Source organism: Catharus ustulatus, chromosome 6, assembly GCF_009819885.2.
Source record: "Catharus ustulatus isolate bCatUst1 chromosome 6, bCatUst1.pri.v2, whole genome shotgun sequence".
NCBI lineage: Eukaryota > Metazoa > Chordata > Aves > Passeriformes > Turdidae > Catharus > Catharus ustulatus.
In genome coordinates this window covers 15,394,819-15,413,950 of record NC_046226.1, presented here as the reverse complement: position 1 = coordinate 15,413,950, position 19,132 = coordinate 15,394,819, and the positions used below count along the sequence as shown (strand labels likewise).

The following is a 19,132-nucleotide window of genomic DNA, read 5'->3' as shown; positions in this document are numbered from 1 at the left end:
ACTAAGGACCAAACAGATCTCAGTATTCCTCACTGGGATGGACCAAGATTTGTCAAGTTTAGTAATGAGAGCAGAGGAAAAAAAAGTGGCTAAGGAAGTTCTTAGTTGAGACATTCTGCTGAAAGAATTCCTGCTGCTGTAATTATCTATCTCACACACACAGAGAAGGGACTTCTATAACTTGTACTGATCAGAGATACCAAAACTGGATTTAGTTATTTATTTGGTAGTTATTTTAGTTATTTATACTAGTAGTAATATAAAACTTAATTTAACGAGTCCCAACAAGGGCCAAGTGCTGCTTTTTTCTTGTTACACACCACCCATCACATTTACTACTGAAATTAAAGTTTCTGAATAGGACATGTCTATATGGATGCTCCAAAACAGATTTTGGCATCTATTTTTACAAACATGGAACAAATTAGCAAGTTTTACTGTGGTTTCATTCACAAATTCCTTAAAATGTAACTGTAAGTAGCAGGACAGCTACATGAACTATCCTAACATTGTCTGTACATTACTTCTTGTACATTAGAAAAAAATTCTAAGGGATAAGGATGAGCAGTGGTTAAAGGAAACAGAAAGCAATTCTGATCATTACTTTTTTTGTCATTAGCATGTAAAAAAATAAATGAACAATATGAATAATGAATAAATGAAATCCAGAATGATTTTTCTCCTACATAATACCTTACCAATTTTCAGGAAGTTATTGCCAATTAAAAGGTGATGCAAAACATATATTAAGTGTTCTTTTAAAAGCTCTTTTGGCAATCAGCCATTTGATAAAATCAAGGAAGAAAGATTCTTCCCCTTAATAAAGCTTGATATATACTAACACTTGACTGTGATGTTTTAGCATTAATTTGTCACATTGAGATCTCTATTTTCAGTTACAGACCATCAGCCAATGGATGGAGAATTAAATTTACATCCAAGAAAGCAAAATATCTACTTGGCACAACTCCCCCACCCCCACTCTTTAATTGCATCACTCTCTGCATTTTGGTCTGAAATCATATGTTTTATTTACAAATAAGCAGTGACTACCACAGAGGAAAAGGCCACTGAAATGTTGTGGAAAACTGAAACCTTTTAAAAACCAACCATTAGCTCCAGTCCCAAATGTACTATCTCATTTGCCAGAAAGGTATAGCAGGAAGTCTCTCTGAAATGAAATCTTGGCACAGTACAGAACCACAATAATCAGGTTGTTTTATTCTGCAATAAACATTTATTTGCACAGTACATCCACCTAACAGTGCTCTCATGTGCCCTCTGGTGGTTCTACAGTCTGAGTGTGGTCTTCAGAACAGGGAAGAAGAAAGATGTCCTTCTACCTCCTTCCCCTGAACTCCAAACCAGTCTGAAACACTACAACGTCATGTCACTGACTGCTACGATCGCTGGTATTTCTGCACATGTCCTTCTAGTCCCAGAATGTCAGAAAATAGTGTGAACCCTTCCTCATTAAGATTTGTCATTGTCAAGTGTTTGATAAGACAGTGAGGGTGTCAGACAGTGAGAGAGCTTAAGCCAGCACTGTATTTGACATGAGAAGTAGCTTTCAGTCATGGTGTAGCCACCAGCCATCAATATTGAACATTATCTCAAGCCAGTTCTACTCTTCAATCTGCATCAGCACTATGAAAAACACCAACACTTTTTCATATATTCTGTAAAGGTGAACTCACTACTTATTAAAAAGTAGACAGTGTTCTGCCTGAATATATTACAGCTAAAGAAGTGATGATAATACCATTTAAAATTTCCAGCAGAAACTTCTGAAAAACTCCTGGGAGCAGGCTAAATATCATCAGAAAAGCTTTTCTTCTTTGCTCCTCCATTCATATCTACACTCAGTACTGGATGATGTGCAATAAATTTCCTTACTTCAGGTTCTGGTTAGAATCAGTTTTCCTCTCATTTTCTTACAGAGAAGTTTTAGAAAGAAAATATAAATATATGGATTTACCTTTTCTTTGCTGAAAACAGCAAAATAACTGGGGGTGGTGGGACGAGGTAGAGGTGAAAGAATAGAGAGACACAAATAACTACTTGTCAACACAGTTAAATAAATTCATACCATTTCATCTTTCTCCCACTTGTCAGTGTTGCTCTTGTCCTGATTTACTATGTAACCAGGGGGAAGCCAATTGACTGGGGGATCAAAAATCGACACCACCATGCGACTTGGCAGTCCTTTCTTTTTTCCAAGGCGATACAAGTTACAGTTGCTGACCTTTAAGAAGAACATTCTGATAAACCTTTGGACATACATTTACATAAATAGGCTAAAAGGTAAAAGGTGCAAAATAACGTTATGTATCAAGGTGGATCTTGTATTATTATGCATTTTCTCCAACTCTCAAAGGGGAGCTCAGCTTTCATAATACAGTAGAACCAACTCAAAGCAAGATACACATCTTCCTCTTTTTTTTAATCTGAGGCTAAGCATATTAGGGGTGACTGTTTCAGTTAAAGAAATTTAATATATTACATTCTCCTTACAAAACAAACTGATTGCTACTTCTAAAATAACAGCAAATAGAACGTGTACTAGTGTCATTTATTACCAGTATAAATAATCATCATTTAGACTATATTTGGAATGAAAAGTTCTTATTTATAGGTAGATTGACCTAAACCTTGGCAATAGAAAGTGTTAAAAAACAGTTCCATATAACACTTATTAAGTCATAATCCAGATGTTATTTTGATAGTCTCTAAAATGATTTTAAGTATCTTAAAGGGAAGGGAAAAAAGTTTTCTCAGATACAGATATATTTCCTTTTCCTTTTAAACTATCAACCAATGATGTTTTTTTCTCTTTTTAAATGCACTCTGCATGTTTTAGAGTCTTGAAATTTGAACTTGAATATTCAATCACTTCTTTTATTTGAACAGTGCAACTTATTTAGCCCTCCTTATTTTCCAAGATTAAACAACACAAAAATTTCCTTTTCAGAGTGATGGATTTTATTAGAGGTAGACAATCAATACCTTGGCATTTAATTGAAATTACCACATCATGTGGAAAAAAAACCAAAACAAACAAAAGTTTTCACAGTTGATTATTCTAGCAGCAGCAGAACTGAAGACTCAATTCCCTACTGTTTACATTAATTCTAAAATACTTTCACAAGTTTTGTTTCAACAGTTCTGTAAGACTTTTTTGTTGTCTTATTTTTAAGTAAGATGCTAAATTTCAAGGGAAGTATCTTCTTGAGGAGACAAAAGTCAAGTAAAGCTGCAACCTAAGGCTCTGTGCTGCTAATTCAATCCTTCATTCAAAGCATTGCTACTAAAGAGCTTCAACTCAATACAGTTCTAGAGGTTCCGTGCACCAAATGCTCTCACTAACCCAGAACTTTTAGTTTCATTCAGTTCTGTCCTTTCTTAGGTTTGAAATCAGCTGGTTTAGATTTCAAATTGAAGTGCAGAAAACAGTTAAATCAATCACAACTTAGGGCAATATTAAACCCACAGACCTGTATTTTTATTCCTAATATGTATGATACTCAACATATAATGGACAAAGCCATGGAATTAAATCAATCTGCTCCCATTCAACCCTCCAGCAAAAATTTCACACATATGGCTTGTTACAGCATGCCTTTTACATAGTATGGATTGTTACTACTCACCTTTTTGCTTCTCATGTATGACAGCCGTCCCTCGTGAGCATCAGGGTAAGTGCAAAACAAGTATGTAGTGATGGCATGCTTTAAAAATGAATCACCAAGCATCTCTAGCCGCTCCAGGTTAAATCCATCACTAGCATTTGAAAGAGTCAAAGCTTGAAGAATGAGACCAGGATTAGGACCGAGAGTTTTTGAGGAGTACCCACTGCAAGGGCTCTTTTCAGAATCTGCTCTGTCTTTTGAAAGATTAATAGCTTTTGAAGTACTGGTGGTCACTGCCATAATGGGGCATCCATCTGAGGTAGATCTGTTAGCATTTCCATCAAGGTATTTATTACTCGGTAGAGTACATTCATTGCTGGGCTTGGGCTGGTTCTCACTGTTGTATAAATTCTGAATGGGATATGAGGTAGTTGGTTGTACAGGTATTTCCTGCCTGCAGTAATTCAGCTGATTTCCTTGGCAAAAGTCTCTGTTAACTAAATCACAATTGCCATTGGCAAGATTTTTATTATAAGAAACACCATTAATTGCTGCAAGTTCTACCGAGACATCAATTTGGAGTTTACTGGGTGACTCATTGAGCAATGTTCTGTAACTCACAGACATTTGGTCATGGTTTTCTGCAGAAGAGGTTCTATTAGCACCTTGATGTGCAGCATTTTCAGGGACTACAATTGTGCTGTGCTTACAGTAATTTTCATTCTCTACTACAGAGGAGTTAGGAAGAGAGATGAAGGATTTGCTGTCAATAGATTTTTTCCATCCAAAGTCCAAGTTAGGATATCTGTAAAGGTAAACAGGAGGTTTGTTAACAAAAAATATTAGCAGAAGACAAGAAGACTACATCCACATATATGTTTAAAAGAGCCACAGCTACCTTCTGAAAAGAACAGCAACTGCAACATGTAATTTCACCTCTCACAATCAAACACATAAACTGTGTTTCACAGAGAAGTGTCATGAGTTAAACAAGAGTTAGCAGTTTTATCATTCATGCAGTAATAGTTGTTTCCACCTTGTAAGTAAGTCAGACATCATACTGAAAAGTACTTATTGAAAAAATACATGCCTGAAATCTGCAGGAAGTGATTTAACCCCTACACCAGCATCAGTGGCTGTCTGAGCTCTTAGTTCCTCTGCTGTCAAAAGGCAGTGCAGGCGGTAAAGTATGCTGGGGAGGCAAACCGCTTTTCTCCACAATGACGCTGGAATAGGATGTATAGCACAGAGCTCAGGAACCAGTATCTGGGAAAGGAGGGCGAAGAAAAGAATTTTCCTTGTAAAGGTAGCTATCAGATCACCATTAAGAAAGTCCACTCAAATTAGATGCTTCTATTTTACCTGTTTATTCTGCAAACTTTCCCACTTTGCTTTCCTCTTCTCAGCACTGCTTAATGGAAGTGCTTTTCCCTTCTGATTCAAATGGCGAGGAGTCAAAAGATTAAGTCTAAAAACCATGTGAAAATACTCTGGTGTAAGTACATAATTAATGAATAGAACTTACTAGCCTAAACTTTCTTAAGTTTCTTAGCATTCAACTTCAATGCACTGTGAAGTGACAGCTCTATTACCTCTGGGAAAAAACAGACTCAATTCATAGTTCTTGTTACACAAATCAGGTATCTCTCAAGAACAAAAAATAAATCAGTAATTATTTTGGAAGACACAAACCCTCAGCTTTATCCCATATTTTAAAGAAAAAAAAAGGCACTTCACTGTCAAACTACAAACATTAGACACAAAATACGATTGTTGTTACCTTGAAGATGTGTGGTCCACATCCAGCAGTGGCTGGTTAAGATTGGTAAGATCAAGATTATATTTTGTTTTATAATATTCAGCAAAAGTTTCATATTCAGGGGAAGGAAATTTACTGAGTGGAGTAAGATCAGTGTATACATCAGCTACGTAGAATCGATGAGGCTGATCAAAATTTCGATATCTAAAAAAAAAATTGGCATTACAATAAAGTTTTTGTTAAGTTCTTCATGTTCTAACATGGTTAGGAGATACACAGTTAAACAGTGCACTTGAGACTTTTGGTTAATAAGGGCTTTTTTGTTGTAGAAATCATTTATTTGGCTAACTCAAATGCTAAATGAGAAATGTACTTTAAGACAAAATAAAGAGAATCTACAACCTGTGAAATTCCATCTACAAAATAAACATTTAAATTAAATGGAGGATTTAGGTCTTCAATACGTAATACAAAAATCAAGCTCCAGACAATAGTAATGCTAAAAACAATAATTTCTTAATTCAAAACACCTAACAATCAAGTTTGATAATTTGGCTTTTTAGCATCTAGTCTCCAATGTGGTATTCTACATCAGTAGAAACTGAGTTCCTCTGCATACAAAGACTGTACTACCTCACATCTAAACTGGCATTTTAACCAAGTCATCCCACAAATAAACTTAAAATACAAAACCCCAAGTACATAGCAAGGTGAATCCACAAGCCTTTCAAAGACAGTGAAGCAAGTTCCTGTATTACAGGCAGAATATTAAAATTAAAGTCAGACTGTGCCAACATCTTTTTCATGGCTACCAAGGCTCATTGGAAACTATGGTGATAAACATGCCCAGAAAATAACAATAATAATAATAATAATAAAAAAATAATGAAAGCAATATTCAAGTTAGATTTGCATATTATTTCACACTTTGACCTGCTGCATGTATAATTTTAAATTTCTACTGAAATATTTAAATAACAATTCTAAACAAATAGTATCTCCAAACAAAATTCACGCATCACTAATGAGACTTTTCAGCTTCTTTAAAAAAAAAAAAAGTCTGAGACAGATGAGGCCAAAACACAAAGTTTAAACTTAAATTTATACTCTCTATCTATTCAGTACCTTCATTTACAATTGTACTAGGTATAACAAAAGCCAGTTGGTCCACAGTCTCCACAAAGCCTCGCAATTCTGGAGAACCTTTGCATATCCAGTACATAAAATGAGTATCACTCAATATGAAGATTCTATTAAATAGTCTTCATCACTTGTAATTTTCCCATCTACCAACATAATACCTTCCTTTAGCAGGCCTTTGGTGTGCATAAGCAGTAACCAGAGAACAGGACACCCATGCAATCTTCCAGACTAAAACCAGTTTCCAGTAAGCCCCTTCTTGATGAAGTTGCAGTGTTTTATCAGAATACTATGTAGGTTTTCTGGTGAGCTCTTCTATGCCTTATAAAAATCTAATGAATCTTGGGATGCATAAACACTTAAATCCTACTAATTATGATTAATTATTAATTTTAAAAAAATCTTTAAATTACTTGAAACACTACCAGATACCTTCAGACTAAGAGCATACAGTTCTTAAAAAGCAATTCTGCTACAGATACTAACAGGCCCATGTTATAAGTGTTAGTATAAATACAAGAGGTACACACCTAAACTATGTAGAGTACTCACCGTGGAATGATAACTGCATCCTGGTAATCTTCTAGCTTGAAAATAAAAGGCATTTCTTTTGTATACTGTGTACTGGGAATGCCTGTACGTGCCTCAGATTTCTCAATGTCTTCCATAAACTTAAAGTCAATGTCCAAAGTGCTGGAGTCATCAACTTAAAAAAGAAAATGCACAACTCAGTTTTCCAGGCTGAACTTCTCTGACAAGTTGTAAATCACAAAATTTTTGTTCTTACCAACATTTAGAGGTAGAACACAATAGGCTGAATCAGCTTCTGTAGGTTTGAACTCTAGTGCAGGTTTCTCGAGACGAAGAATATGTGAAAAAATGTACTGGTGGAGTCGTGTTATCAACTCAAGCATTTGCAGAGACAGAGTAAAACCAGATTTCTTAAGCTCAATGGATATTGTAACCTCTCCAGAGCGAGTATACACAGGAAAGTGAGGAATCTAAACAAGAACAAAATCAAAAGAAATCACAAAAGAAAATCCAAAGTGGGACTCCTTTATAGAGCACTGTCTGTTTAGTGCAGATTTTGAAGTAATGCTTGACTGACTCCACAGAAAACCAGATCAAATAGGATCAGAATTTTGAACTATGATGACCCTTCAATTACAGATAAGACTCTGAATGTTAAAGAATGACCGATTCGGATTTTTTAATAGTTCTCCTTGTGTTTTACAGCTCTTGTCTTTATAAAACTAAGCAGAAAACAAAGTATTTTCTGTTATGAAGAAAGAACTGTGAAAGCCAGATATTCCTCAAATGCCTTCTTACGTGGACAACAGAAAATACAATTCGAAAAAATCTTCCTCAGCTGAGTCTCACCAAAAATAAATGACTAATAAAAATTTTCTGAAGCAAGTAGTGCCAATTTCAATTAACACGGCCCACTTTCTCTGCTGCTGCTGCAGACCAGGAATGCTGAGAGATTCGTTACCATAGCTTTTGTATAGATAACATAGTGCACTGCAGGCCAACTCTGTAGCTGGTATATCTACTCCTATGAGACCTCATACAAAAAAGGACAGACATCTTGATTTTGCCAATGCAAAATACTAAATTTCTAAACCAAAAGTTTGGCAAAAATAGCTTGTTCCATCCCTAAAGACAGAAAAAGAAGTGGTAAGTGGTGACTTGACTGGATGGATAGTGTTGCTTATTTTCTGGAGGTTACTTGATACAAGCACCATTTATGGTCATTTCCAACTCTTTGTTGGGAGAAGTAAGTGGAAAATAACAGGTTGCAAGGGATGCAGAATAAGGAAAAGAAATAGACTCCTTACTTGAGGTATAGGTTTGGCTGTCAATATGCCAAAACATCTTGTTGTATCCTCAGGAGGATATAGCTTTCGTCTCCTGAAGTTGAGCTCATCAGGTAGAGGAGTCGTTAACACCATTCCTATTACATACAAGTAACAGGGTTGATCAGGTTTGGGATAACTATCCCTCAAACACTCCGGAATCTGAAAAAAAAAAAAAAAGAAAAGCTTCAACATGATAAAAATCAGTAAAGTTCATCTAGCTATTATTCTTTGAGTAAGTCCTCTAAGGTTTATTTGGAAACACATTGCTAAAAATAAGAAATAAAAAGGAATTATTCTGGGGTCAAGCAGTGGTTTTTTTTTCTTAAGCAAAAATGTTTGGCCAGCAGCCTGGCATGGCAGCCAATGAGATTTCCTTTGTTCTCAGTAGGTGAGCTGGGGGACAGAGGGTGGTTTTACATAAGACTCACCAAAAATTCTGAAAGAGACTTACTAGCAACCTATCCTATAGGTTCCCATCAAGTTCTTGTAACTTTTCTAGTAGATAGTGGAGCTCAAAAGTCTGCCCTCAAAGTTGAAGATGCCTCTTTAGATGAACTCATTCCCTCAAATAAAGGTATATTGGTGGTGGGTGCTTTTGGACATGACCAACCTCGAGATTGCTAAGGTAAGGTGCTGTTGGCTGGGGAAGAAGAAAGCAATTGAAACTCTAGTAGTTTTGGGTTAGTTTTGGGACACTTCCCTACAAATCTATTAGGACTGGACCTCCTGAAGACAGTCATGTACTGATGATGAAGGTACAATATGGGTGGGCATTTGGGAAAGAAACTCACCATCTATCTCTATTAGGTGCTGCCCCAACTCTTCCTCACTCCTTTAACCAATGTCAAGCCTTACCCCTAACCCTTGGGAGCAAGTACAGATCACAGTTACTGACTACTGAAAAACAAAGGGGTATTGATTCCAACACATTCTTCCTTTAACTGAGTATTGCATTGTCATCCGTAAGACCTCATCCTCAATAGAGGAGGCTTCAGCCAAGATGAAAGAAAGATCAAGTTGGAGAACCATGCAAACTATTCAATCTATACAAACACGAGACTGGTTTGATGGATGAGAACATAGATCATGGGTTACTACCCTTCCAAAGTCTTTAGAGCTTACAAGATGGGGAAAGTGGTTAGCACATATAAAGAGTTGCAACTGTCACTGGATTTGTATTTTTAATTGTTAGCACTGGCCTGGTTATGTGCATGATAACACACTTATTCATCTCACTTTTCCCCTCTGTTTGCTGTATTTGTATCACCACCATGGGAGAAAAAGCCTACATCCATGTTCCTCAAGGCAATGTAGAACCATGGGGTGGAATGTCATGAACAAGTAAAAGTAAGGAATGTTTCGCCATTGCCTCTTTGAAGATTACTGTTTGAAAAATTAAGTTTCAAATTGTCTCTAACAAAAACCTTAGACACTGCTTTGATTTAGAAAATGAAGGACCCTGTTTGAAAATTATTAAAATAGTTTGCAGTTGATGCAGCAAGCAGCAAACTTTTGATACATCATGAGAGCCAGTCAATGAACTTTATGAGGTGGACCTGCCCTTGCCACTCTCAAAATCCTCTATAAGCAAGTGCCCAACCTGCCACAGGTGCTCCCAAATCTACACAGAGCTGGAATCTTTGCTGTCTGTGCTGTCCTGTGAGGCTGCTTGTGCCCCCAACCCCATGCTGGTCCTGCTGCCATTGCTCTGCTCCCTCACTGGCAAGCCTGACTGCTCTGGGAGGGACTTCACCAAAGACAGACACAGCACACCTGATGCAGATCTGCCCCATCGCACTCTGTGAGCCAGTGCTGGACCCATGGTAGTGGTAGCCTCTTCCTTGTGCTTCTTGCAAATATTCTGGGTATCTTCTGACTTTCCTATTTTCTCTCTTTCCTTACTCTTTTATGACATATAAAGTTGCATTATTGCTTTGGATCACAACATTTAACCTTGTTTTTGTTTTAAGCTCACTTTTGGGTGTGCTTAGAACCTTCCTTTCTGCAATAGTGGATGAAGGCAAAACATGCCTCTCCTCACATTAAGCAGATTGAAACAAGCTTTGATGGAAATGTCTACATTTAACCAGTAACACTAGAGCATATTTTATGTCTAAGACCTTTGGAACTTAACAGTAGAACAGGAAAAAAAAAGGTAAAAAGAAAAATGTGTGTACTCAGAGAAAAATAAAAAACTTGACTAAACTTACAGTTTCATTGACACAGATTCTTTTTCCAGCAGAATTGTTTAAAAGTATCAAAAGCGGTTTTTTGGGATAAACACATAAACAAAATTCAACACACTGCCCCTTTGCCCACTACACTATATGAGTCTTCTCATTACAATTCTAGCTCGCAGATGTGAATACTTGCAACAGCCACAAGCACTTTTAATTGTGCAGCTCATATTTGTCATAGACGTTAAGAAACCATGCTTTATGTTTGGTAGAAGTTCATTACTTTGCAGGTCTCAAAATGATCCTCCTGTTTATCTAAAACTAAATTGCAATACATGTAGTCCTGGATTTTAAAGTTACACTGCAGTAAAACTATGGCCTTGGTTTAATGGAAAATTACTCATAAATTTAATAACTACATTAAACCCAAGAGGATCTTGCAGACCTTAAACATTTGCCAAAGCTTTTTTTCCAGATGTGAGAAGTTGGGACAAAGGCAAGAGGAAAGTATTCTTAGACTGCCTATTAAAAAAGAAATAACTGAGAAAGAATGATGCATCACTTGACAAATCAACTCCTCTGAATGAGATACCATAATCCTGCATTTTATGAATCACCTCTATCCCAACAGTTTTACCAAGTGAGGTAAGAGGACAGAGAAAAGCACTTGTAACAAAAAATACTGTGCAAAAATGCAAACTGTGCATCTTTGTAAAATGCAAAGATTATCAGATTTTATATGAGTTACCTGTCCTATTCAAAAGACTTTACACAGAACCTGTAAAAACTGCAGAGGAAAAAGGTTCCAGTTGCAAAATACTCTGACAAAGCTTCTTATTTTCTCTTATAGTATTTCCAATTCCCCGACAAATACCATTTAAGAAGTCCAATTTTAAAAGCCGGTGTGGTTGAAACTTGTTGTAACAGACTGTGAATACATGACTTAACACAGAGCTTTATTTCCTTATGTGACTCTTTCAACAGATCAAGTATAATATTAAATATAAAGTGAAAAAAAAATAAAAGTACACTTATTTGATATTATAAGAGTTAAACCAGGAATTATGAAATTCTGTGTTCAACCAGTAAACTTGCCAAACTAAACCAAGCATCCAAAAAAACCCCCCAAACATATTTCTGTATTTAGCCCGGGGCACATCTTTAGTGTTCAATTATTTGTCCTGAAAGCCAATAATGTAACGATTTTAGAGATTATTAATGAAGGAATATTTTCCTCAGTTATTTTCATATTAGACAAGTAAGTATTTGCCAACAAGCCCTAGAGAAGGTGAATGTTCTTTGAGCTCACAGGCATGCTCCCAAAGCATGTGGTACCATAAACTCAGGTAGCATTGCAGGCTTCCACAGAATGAGAACAGCAAAGTATTTCAACTATAAGTACAAGACTTCTAAAAATTTCTAATCAACTAAGAGCAAGAGTTGGCAATTCTGTTTTATTAGCACATAAAGCATTAGATCAGAGATCTGGACAGCAGGAAGTGATACTAACAGCTTTAGGATAGCACTGTCTTCGTTTTGTAGAGCCTGGCCTTCCTGGAACACTGGTTTCTTCTTCATCATGTAAATCAAGTTCCTCCTCATATTTAACCGTTTCTTTACCAACTGGCATCAAATGATCATCCAGTTCACCTGAATATTAAGAAAGGGTACAAAGAAATAGTATTATGAACAATCAAATCTCAATTCCTTCAGATTCTACACAGTAGTGAGATTGCTTGTGTAAACACCTCATATGTAAGGTTTTAAAGCACATGGAATATTGCAAGGCTCCAAAATGCAACTTGGGGGAAAGAGTGCTAAAGACCGAATTTTGGGCAAAAATGCTTATTTGTAGTATAAAACCTCTTATATTTAAAAATTGAATTCTATAACAAAAATTTCCAATAACTCTTTTTGCCCATAAAAAGCGATCTTTGATTGAAACACTTATTTTAAAATCACTCAGATGGAGTTAAACAAAGGAAGAGGGAAAATTTATATTTCTCTATTACTCTAAAAAGCAAATTACTGCTGCTGAATGTGCACTTCCAACATGGGTTGAGCCACCATCAGGGTGCCATTCTTGGACACATTTGTTGGTATGAATTCAGTGTTCAAAAAGTTTAACTCAGAAAAAAAATATAAACCCCAGACGTACAATTCTTTTTTGCTTAAAAAATACATAAATACTTCTGTACTTCATAAAAAAACAGTAACACAGAATCATCTTTAAAATGTTCCACAATGAAGAACATACTCCATTACACTTACTAGAAAAAAGAGCTGAAGTAGTCCTGCAATGTCCTATTTTTGGACCATGACTTAGAACATAGTAGAGAAAGCAATAAATTCAGGGTTGTGTATTTTGTATTTTGTCACAATTCACTTTAAAAATCATGTTCTTTTGGTTGTAGGATGACCTGACCTACAATCAGTATCTTCCAAAAAACAAGTATATTCAGTGCCAAAATCTTTGTCTCTTGTAGTAAAGTTGCTTTTACTGTTTAATACAAAATTTGTTAAATAACCAGATTTCCCTGGAAAATTTAACTTCAGCTTACAAAAGGTGCAAGCTAAATTAGTAAGTACATGACTGCATCACAAAACAAGGCAAGCAAAAGAAAGCTCCAATAGATGCCTACAGCAGAAGGACACGTACATATTTAACATGCATATCATATGCAATTTCTCAACTATGAAATACACCTTAACAAAGAGGTTGCTTTTCCAGTTCTTACCAATTTTGTGAAGTTTTTCACAGCAAATAAGAGCAACAACTCTCTCAGCCAGTCTTGCACAACTCATTGGAGGGCCCTATAAACATTTAAATACTTCGTAAAAACTTTGGTTACTAGCAAGTTACTTATGTAAACTATATGTTTAGTTTAACACAAGGATTTGAGGCAAGCAAAGTTTTTGCAAAAAACATACTGATGACAGTTTTGTGAAGATATTCCATGTTTTTCCATGGAAAATAAAATTGCAAGAACTCAACTACACTATTGATCAAAACCAATAAAGCACAAGTACATGAAACAACAATGTACAGGGAAAAATATCAAAATATTTTTGCCTTTGGCATAAACAGTAACTGATGGAGAATGAATTTTAATAAAAACAGACAGTGATCTAAAACCAGTTAGAGAATACAATACAACAAAAACTAGTTTTCATTACCAACAATGAAACTAAATCTAGAAACGGCACAAACCAATTCTTAGTCGAACATATTCGTGTATTTCCATGCTCTTCCTTCCCCAAATACTTACAACAATTGAAGCTCGAAGAGGTGAGTTGATTGGCAAGTAGAGAGTAGAGTAAAATGTATGGTCAGGTAGTTCCCGGGTCTTACACTTGGGAGCCAGGTGTGTAAATGGGTCACTTGGTAATCTAGCGCAGTACCTGAGTTGACAAAACATTTCACACATCATCAAAACCTGCAAACTGAAACCTAAACACATTTCAGTGGAACCTTATCTTACTAGTATGAATTGCTAGAGAAGATGATTTCAGGCACTGTAAAGGTACACTACTGACTCATATTCAACTAAATTCTGACCAGAAGATCTCCAAGTCCTTTATTATAAACCTGGTCTCCAGAAAGGTCACTCCAGCTTGTAAGGATGCACAAGGCTATTTCCTGCCAGGTCCCAGGGTTCCCATTATGTCTCCTGTTTATCATGGATTTGCCCTCCTGCTTTTCCTCCCTTCCCACTTGGTATTAAATGCAAACATCCTGATGTTAAAACTGTGCTGGACCTCCTAACAGTCCAGAAGTAATGCCACGTATAACCAGCTGCCAGACAGCCTTTGAACCATTTACAATCTGCCATTCATCCTTCAAATCTGACTGCTTTGACAGGCTTTATTTTCCAGACCATCAAAATGGTCTGCTTCTCAAGAATCTAGCTACTAAGACAGTACTTTGGCAATTGCACCACAAGCTTTACTTCAGTAAATGACATTCACTGCTTTTCATAGTCAACCACTTCATCACACTGGAGATATAAAGCCCTCAGTAAAACTTGGTTGGTTTCTGCCAACCCCTTTTTCTTTATGAGCTTAAAAACTGATGCCATGAGGACTTAGGCCATAGCCTTCCACATGACTGTAGTTAAATTGACGGGTCCACAGCTCCCTGGATCATCTTCTTTTGTCTTTTTTGTCTTCCTGCCACTGAGAACCTCCTCTAATTACCACTGCCTAACAGAGTTGGTATTTGAGTAGCTCCCATCCCATCTTGAGGACTTTAATTAAAGTGGTTTTGTTTGTAAAGATGACAACAGATGGTGAATACAAACAAACATTAGAACTGGAAGATTTAACTACTGTTTTAACAGTTCATTTATTTATTTTTTAAAACTACTTTGACAAGAGCAAAAATGCAAATTTGTTACACATTTTGAAGCCGAATGTTTTCAGGGAAACTTTTAGTTAAACAGGAATCAACATCACTACATTTATTATCAGAGCTAGAACCTCTGGTTGGATAAAGAAAGCAAATAATTCCTTCAAACCTCTGTGACTACTTTGTCTAGGAGAGAAGATTCTGTGAAGATGCCAAAGAGGAAACGTGTAAAATGCCCCAGTTCATGCATTTTATTCAATGACATGAAGTAAGAAGTGAATATACCTCTTACCTATTTATGTGTCCAATAGCAGTGTTAATAGTAACCCTTGGACTGTTCTCATCTGGCCTCAATACATAGGGTGGAAAGATATCATCATCATCAACAATGGGTTCAGTTTCAGTTTCATTGGCATCGACAGATTTTGAACATTTGTTTCGGAGGATCTTAACATTTGAAGAACAGAACATGATGAGAGATTTTTCCCTTAAAAAGTACTATGATACATTTAAAAAAACCCAGGCCCATTCCTTAGACCTCATACCTTCTCAATTGCTTTGTATGTCTTAAGATCTTCCTCAAAACTTTTGATTTTGTCTGTATCTGCTAACATAATGTAATTGGAAATTGGTGCTCTAGCTCTTCCTTTTGACTGCACATAGGAACGGTACTCTGTGGGCAAATCAAAACGCACCACCAAGTTGCATTTTGGTATGTCAACACCCTCTTCTACAATACTAGTAGCAATAAGTAGGTTGGTCTCATGTGCTCGAAATTTTCTAAGAACCTGCAAAAACAATTAAGACAAATTTGACATATTAGTCAAAGATCTGTTTCCATCATGAGATTCAACAAGGGCAGGAAAACCAAGATGAGTGGCTCAAACACCCCCAAAAACATGTCTAGACATGAAAATATAAAAAATATTACACTCTTTTTGGAAACATTAAGAATTTAGTTATTAAAAAGTTCTATTTATCAGAACCAGCAAACTGCTAGGAATAAAATCAGGTATGTGGAATCAAGTGTGTCTAAGATGCTACTATAACACCTAGCAATAGAGAGGATACCCCTATTTACTTAAGAGTTTTCAGTGGTGGTATTAAAGAAAAAACAAATGCTGTTCTCAGAACACCATCTTTTCCCAAACACTCCTGAGGCTCAAGCATCCTCAGGGAATAGAGCACATTCAAGAGCTGGTACTTCTAATATTTATACTATATACAAAACATTACTAAAGAAAAGTGTGGTGTCTGGAGACCAACCCAGCCAGGATGAGCTTTAAATGATGCAAAATTAGGGGGGGGTGGGTGTTTAACATTTATAACATTAAATGATTAATAAAACTAAGAAAAAAAATTTTTGATTTAGAAATTTTAATAATTTAGAAAAAATAAACATCAAAATCAGCTTAACTACTGAAAATGTCAGTTAGCCTGACATTCTTTACATATTATTATCTTACACTAACACAATGCAGAAAAATTAGATATTGATCTAACTAGATATAAACATAATTTTACATGAAGTTTTAATTTCTGTTTGTGTAGTGTGACATATCAATATCTCCAAACATGCTTTTATTGTATCTCTAGTAAGTAAGTATATATGTTAAAAAAAAGCTATAAATGTCCAATGACTGTGCCCCAGACTCTGCCTGTTGATTTATTTTGTTTTCAAAGACACACACACACACCCAAAAAGGGCATTGCCAGTTTACATTTTTTTTCTTTAAGTTACCTCTTCCTGTTTTCTAAATTCTACTTCCATCTGCTTGTTACGAGGCTGGTTCTTGCCAATGCCATGTCCAGTTATAAAATTGCTACTGATGTAAGCCAGTTCTGGATCTTGCTTGCCAGCTTCTTTTATCAACCTAAAAATATTACATGTGTTTTTAGAAGTTACACAACCTACAAAATGAATGAAAATCTGTTATTTGTAAGACCTACATTAAAAGGGAAAGTGGAAGCATAACAATTAAGTCATGTTAACACATAAACTGACTGCAGTCTTCTCCAAAAGATTAACCTCTGTAACGTTACCGCAAGACAGACTGCATAAGAAACACAAGGAGTGCACATGCATCACACACATTTCAGACCCATCATGGTAAAACTCGGTATTTTTAAAACAATCTATTACTCTAAGGCTCCCTGTTATTAAAGCACTCTACTCAAAATTACTTCGTTAATTTTTTCTGTAAACTCTAGCATATTTTAGAAGGAAGACCTGTAACTGCTTCCTCAACAAAAGTATGTTTCTTCAGTATAAAAACGTTAACTTCTAGGTTAAAATGTAAGATTGTAATTCTACTTAACATTAGAATATACATTCTGTTCAAGCACACTGGTGACAAAATGTTGACCTGTTTTTCTCATGTGATGTTCAGCCCACACAGTGAGATGTTCACTACTTTTGAAATTAACCCAAATACAGAACATTATACAATTCTTTAAAAGGAATACTCAACACGGATGTGAGGAGCATTCAGGTTCTCACTTTATTTCCACTCAGTTTATTCTTTATGTGACAGAAGCAGGAAAGGCTGGCTTCTGCAGTGTTCTGATTTCAGAGATAAAGTAGAAGATTGCTCAACTAAATAAAGAATGCACTAATTTACAGAATGAGGCATTTATGGATTTAAAACCACAATTACAGTGTGCAATCAAAGTAAGTATGCTGGAGCATCATTAGTTGATCATTTTTCAGGATCAACAGAATTTGGAATTACTCAACTGCAACAGGCTTTTGAACACGAGAGCCAATAAAAACCAAGGGATTATATACAACAAACAATCCCTTGCATGTGTCACCACAGCCAGCCCAGTACTAGTCTGCTCAAGGCATATCCATTATGTCCATCACCAGGTGCTCCCCACAGCCAAAGAACAGCCTGCCTCTCTATACCTCCAGCAGTAACTCAAACCTTTCCCCAAAAAAATCTCTAGCACTTCTGCCTCACACAGAAGTAGATGGATGCTGTGCCAGTCCCCAGTTACAAGCCTACCATCTGCCCAGCAAGCTGCAGCCAAACCAGAGGGAAAATGGCTCTTTTGACCCTTGAAAAACTCCTAAGTCTTGTCCCCTTTCCTAGTTCCTGTTTTAAACAAAATCTATGGGAACATAAAACACCTTGAAGGCTTTCCTCCTTTGCAATCTGTTATAAGTGGAATGAAGAGGGAGCTAGGCAAGAGGACAGACAAGAGGCATACAGCTCGCCATCCTTAGGGAACAGACTGGAAGGATCCTCCTGTGCTGAAGTGCAAATGTGGCTTGTTAGCTCAAGGCCAAATGGAGTTACATTTCTGTATGCAGTCTAGGCTCTAGAGACTGACACTCTGAGAAAGTATGGGTTAATAACTGGACAGAATTTTTTTTTGTATTTCTTTTTCAACATGGCATTTTGGTGAGGTTATACAAATTAGGTACCTACTAAACATCTCAAACATTCTTACTTTAGTTCACTTGTATAGAATTGGACAATTAAAAGCATCTGAATAAAGACTTCATTGCAAATCTTCACCAAGTTCCTGAGAAACATACAGGACTTCAACCTTGTGACTAAAAAAAGAACTATTTGTGGTAGGTAACAGGTGGTGTTTTTCAAATAGATACAAGAACTTCTGCTTTCAAATCCTTCTCTTAAGGGAGTTGAGAGGTGCTGCAAGGCAAATTGAAGGAAATGGGCTTGAGAAGATGTCTTCTATTCTGAAAAAGAGTTTATAGGCACCAGAACTGAACTGTATACACCAAATTCAACAGTGAGTGAGCCAATCCATCAATTGCACATAATAAAAATGTAATGTAAAAAAGGACAGAGTATAACTCATGCCATGAATATTGCCCCTCTTCAGTCATCCTGGATTTCATAAAATAGTATTCTAAATGCTACCATAATAACTATGTTTTAAGAAAAATAATACTTCTGTTTTAACTCAATTCCAGTTAATGATCCATACTGGATTACTGGAAGTAGTTGTGATACACTAATTCAAACACTCATGACTTTCTCATTCAGTAGAGCCTTTCCCCTACATATAGCCTAAGTATAGCTGTCCTCAGCAGAGCTGATTTGAATTAAATGCACTCTGCTGAAGAGGGCCTACAGTGAGCTTCTCCACCAAAGGCTCCCAGTCTCAGTTTCAACAGCTCAAGTCTGATGGTCAATACAATATCAGGTATTCTGAAATCAGGTGCTACATGAGGTAAAGGAGCATTT

General features: G+C 36.3%; 1 protein-coding gene across 2 annotated transcripts in view; it reads right to left on the bottom strand.

Annotated features, from left to right (window-relative positions):
• The window catches only part of DICER1 (dicer 1, ribonuclease III), a 66,180-nt gene that overhangs the window by 12,229 nt on the left and 34,819 nt on the right, over nucleotides 1-19,132 (bottom strand). For both annotated transcript variants that reach the window (XM_033061833.2, XM_033061829.1), the window contains exons 11-24: nucleotides 16,654-16,786; nucleotides 15,458-15,700; nucleotides 15,205-15,359; nucleotides 13,834-13,966; nucleotides 13,303-13,378; nucleotides 12,075-12,214; nucleotides 8,367-8,546; nucleotides 7,316-7,529; nucleotides 7,081-7,234; nucleotides 5,410-5,592; nucleotides 4,992-5,097; nucleotides 4,720-4,895; nucleotides 3,651-4,434; nucleotides 2,090-2,245 (exon numbers count right to left, since the gene is read on the bottom strand). In XM_033061833.2, coding sequence (XP_032917724.1) covers nucleotides 2,090-2,245; nucleotides 3,651-4,434; nucleotides 4,720-4,895; nucleotides 4,992-5,097; nucleotides 5,410-5,592; nucleotides 7,081-7,234; nucleotides 7,316-7,529; nucleotides 8,367-8,546; nucleotides 12,075-12,214; nucleotides 13,303-13,378; nucleotides 13,834-13,966; nucleotides 15,205-15,359; nucleotides 15,458-15,700; nucleotides 16,654-16,786 — 2,833 coding nt within the window. The remainder of the gene's footprint in view (nucleotides 1-2,089; nucleotides 2,246-3,650; nucleotides 4,435-4,719; nucleotides 4,896-4,991; nucleotides 5,098-5,409; nucleotides 5,593-7,080; nucleotides 7,235-7,315; nucleotides 7,530-8,366; nucleotides 8,547-12,074; nucleotides 12,215-13,302; nucleotides 13,379-13,833; nucleotides 13,967-15,204; nucleotides 15,360-15,457; nucleotides 15,701-16,653; nucleotides 16,787-19,132) is intronic.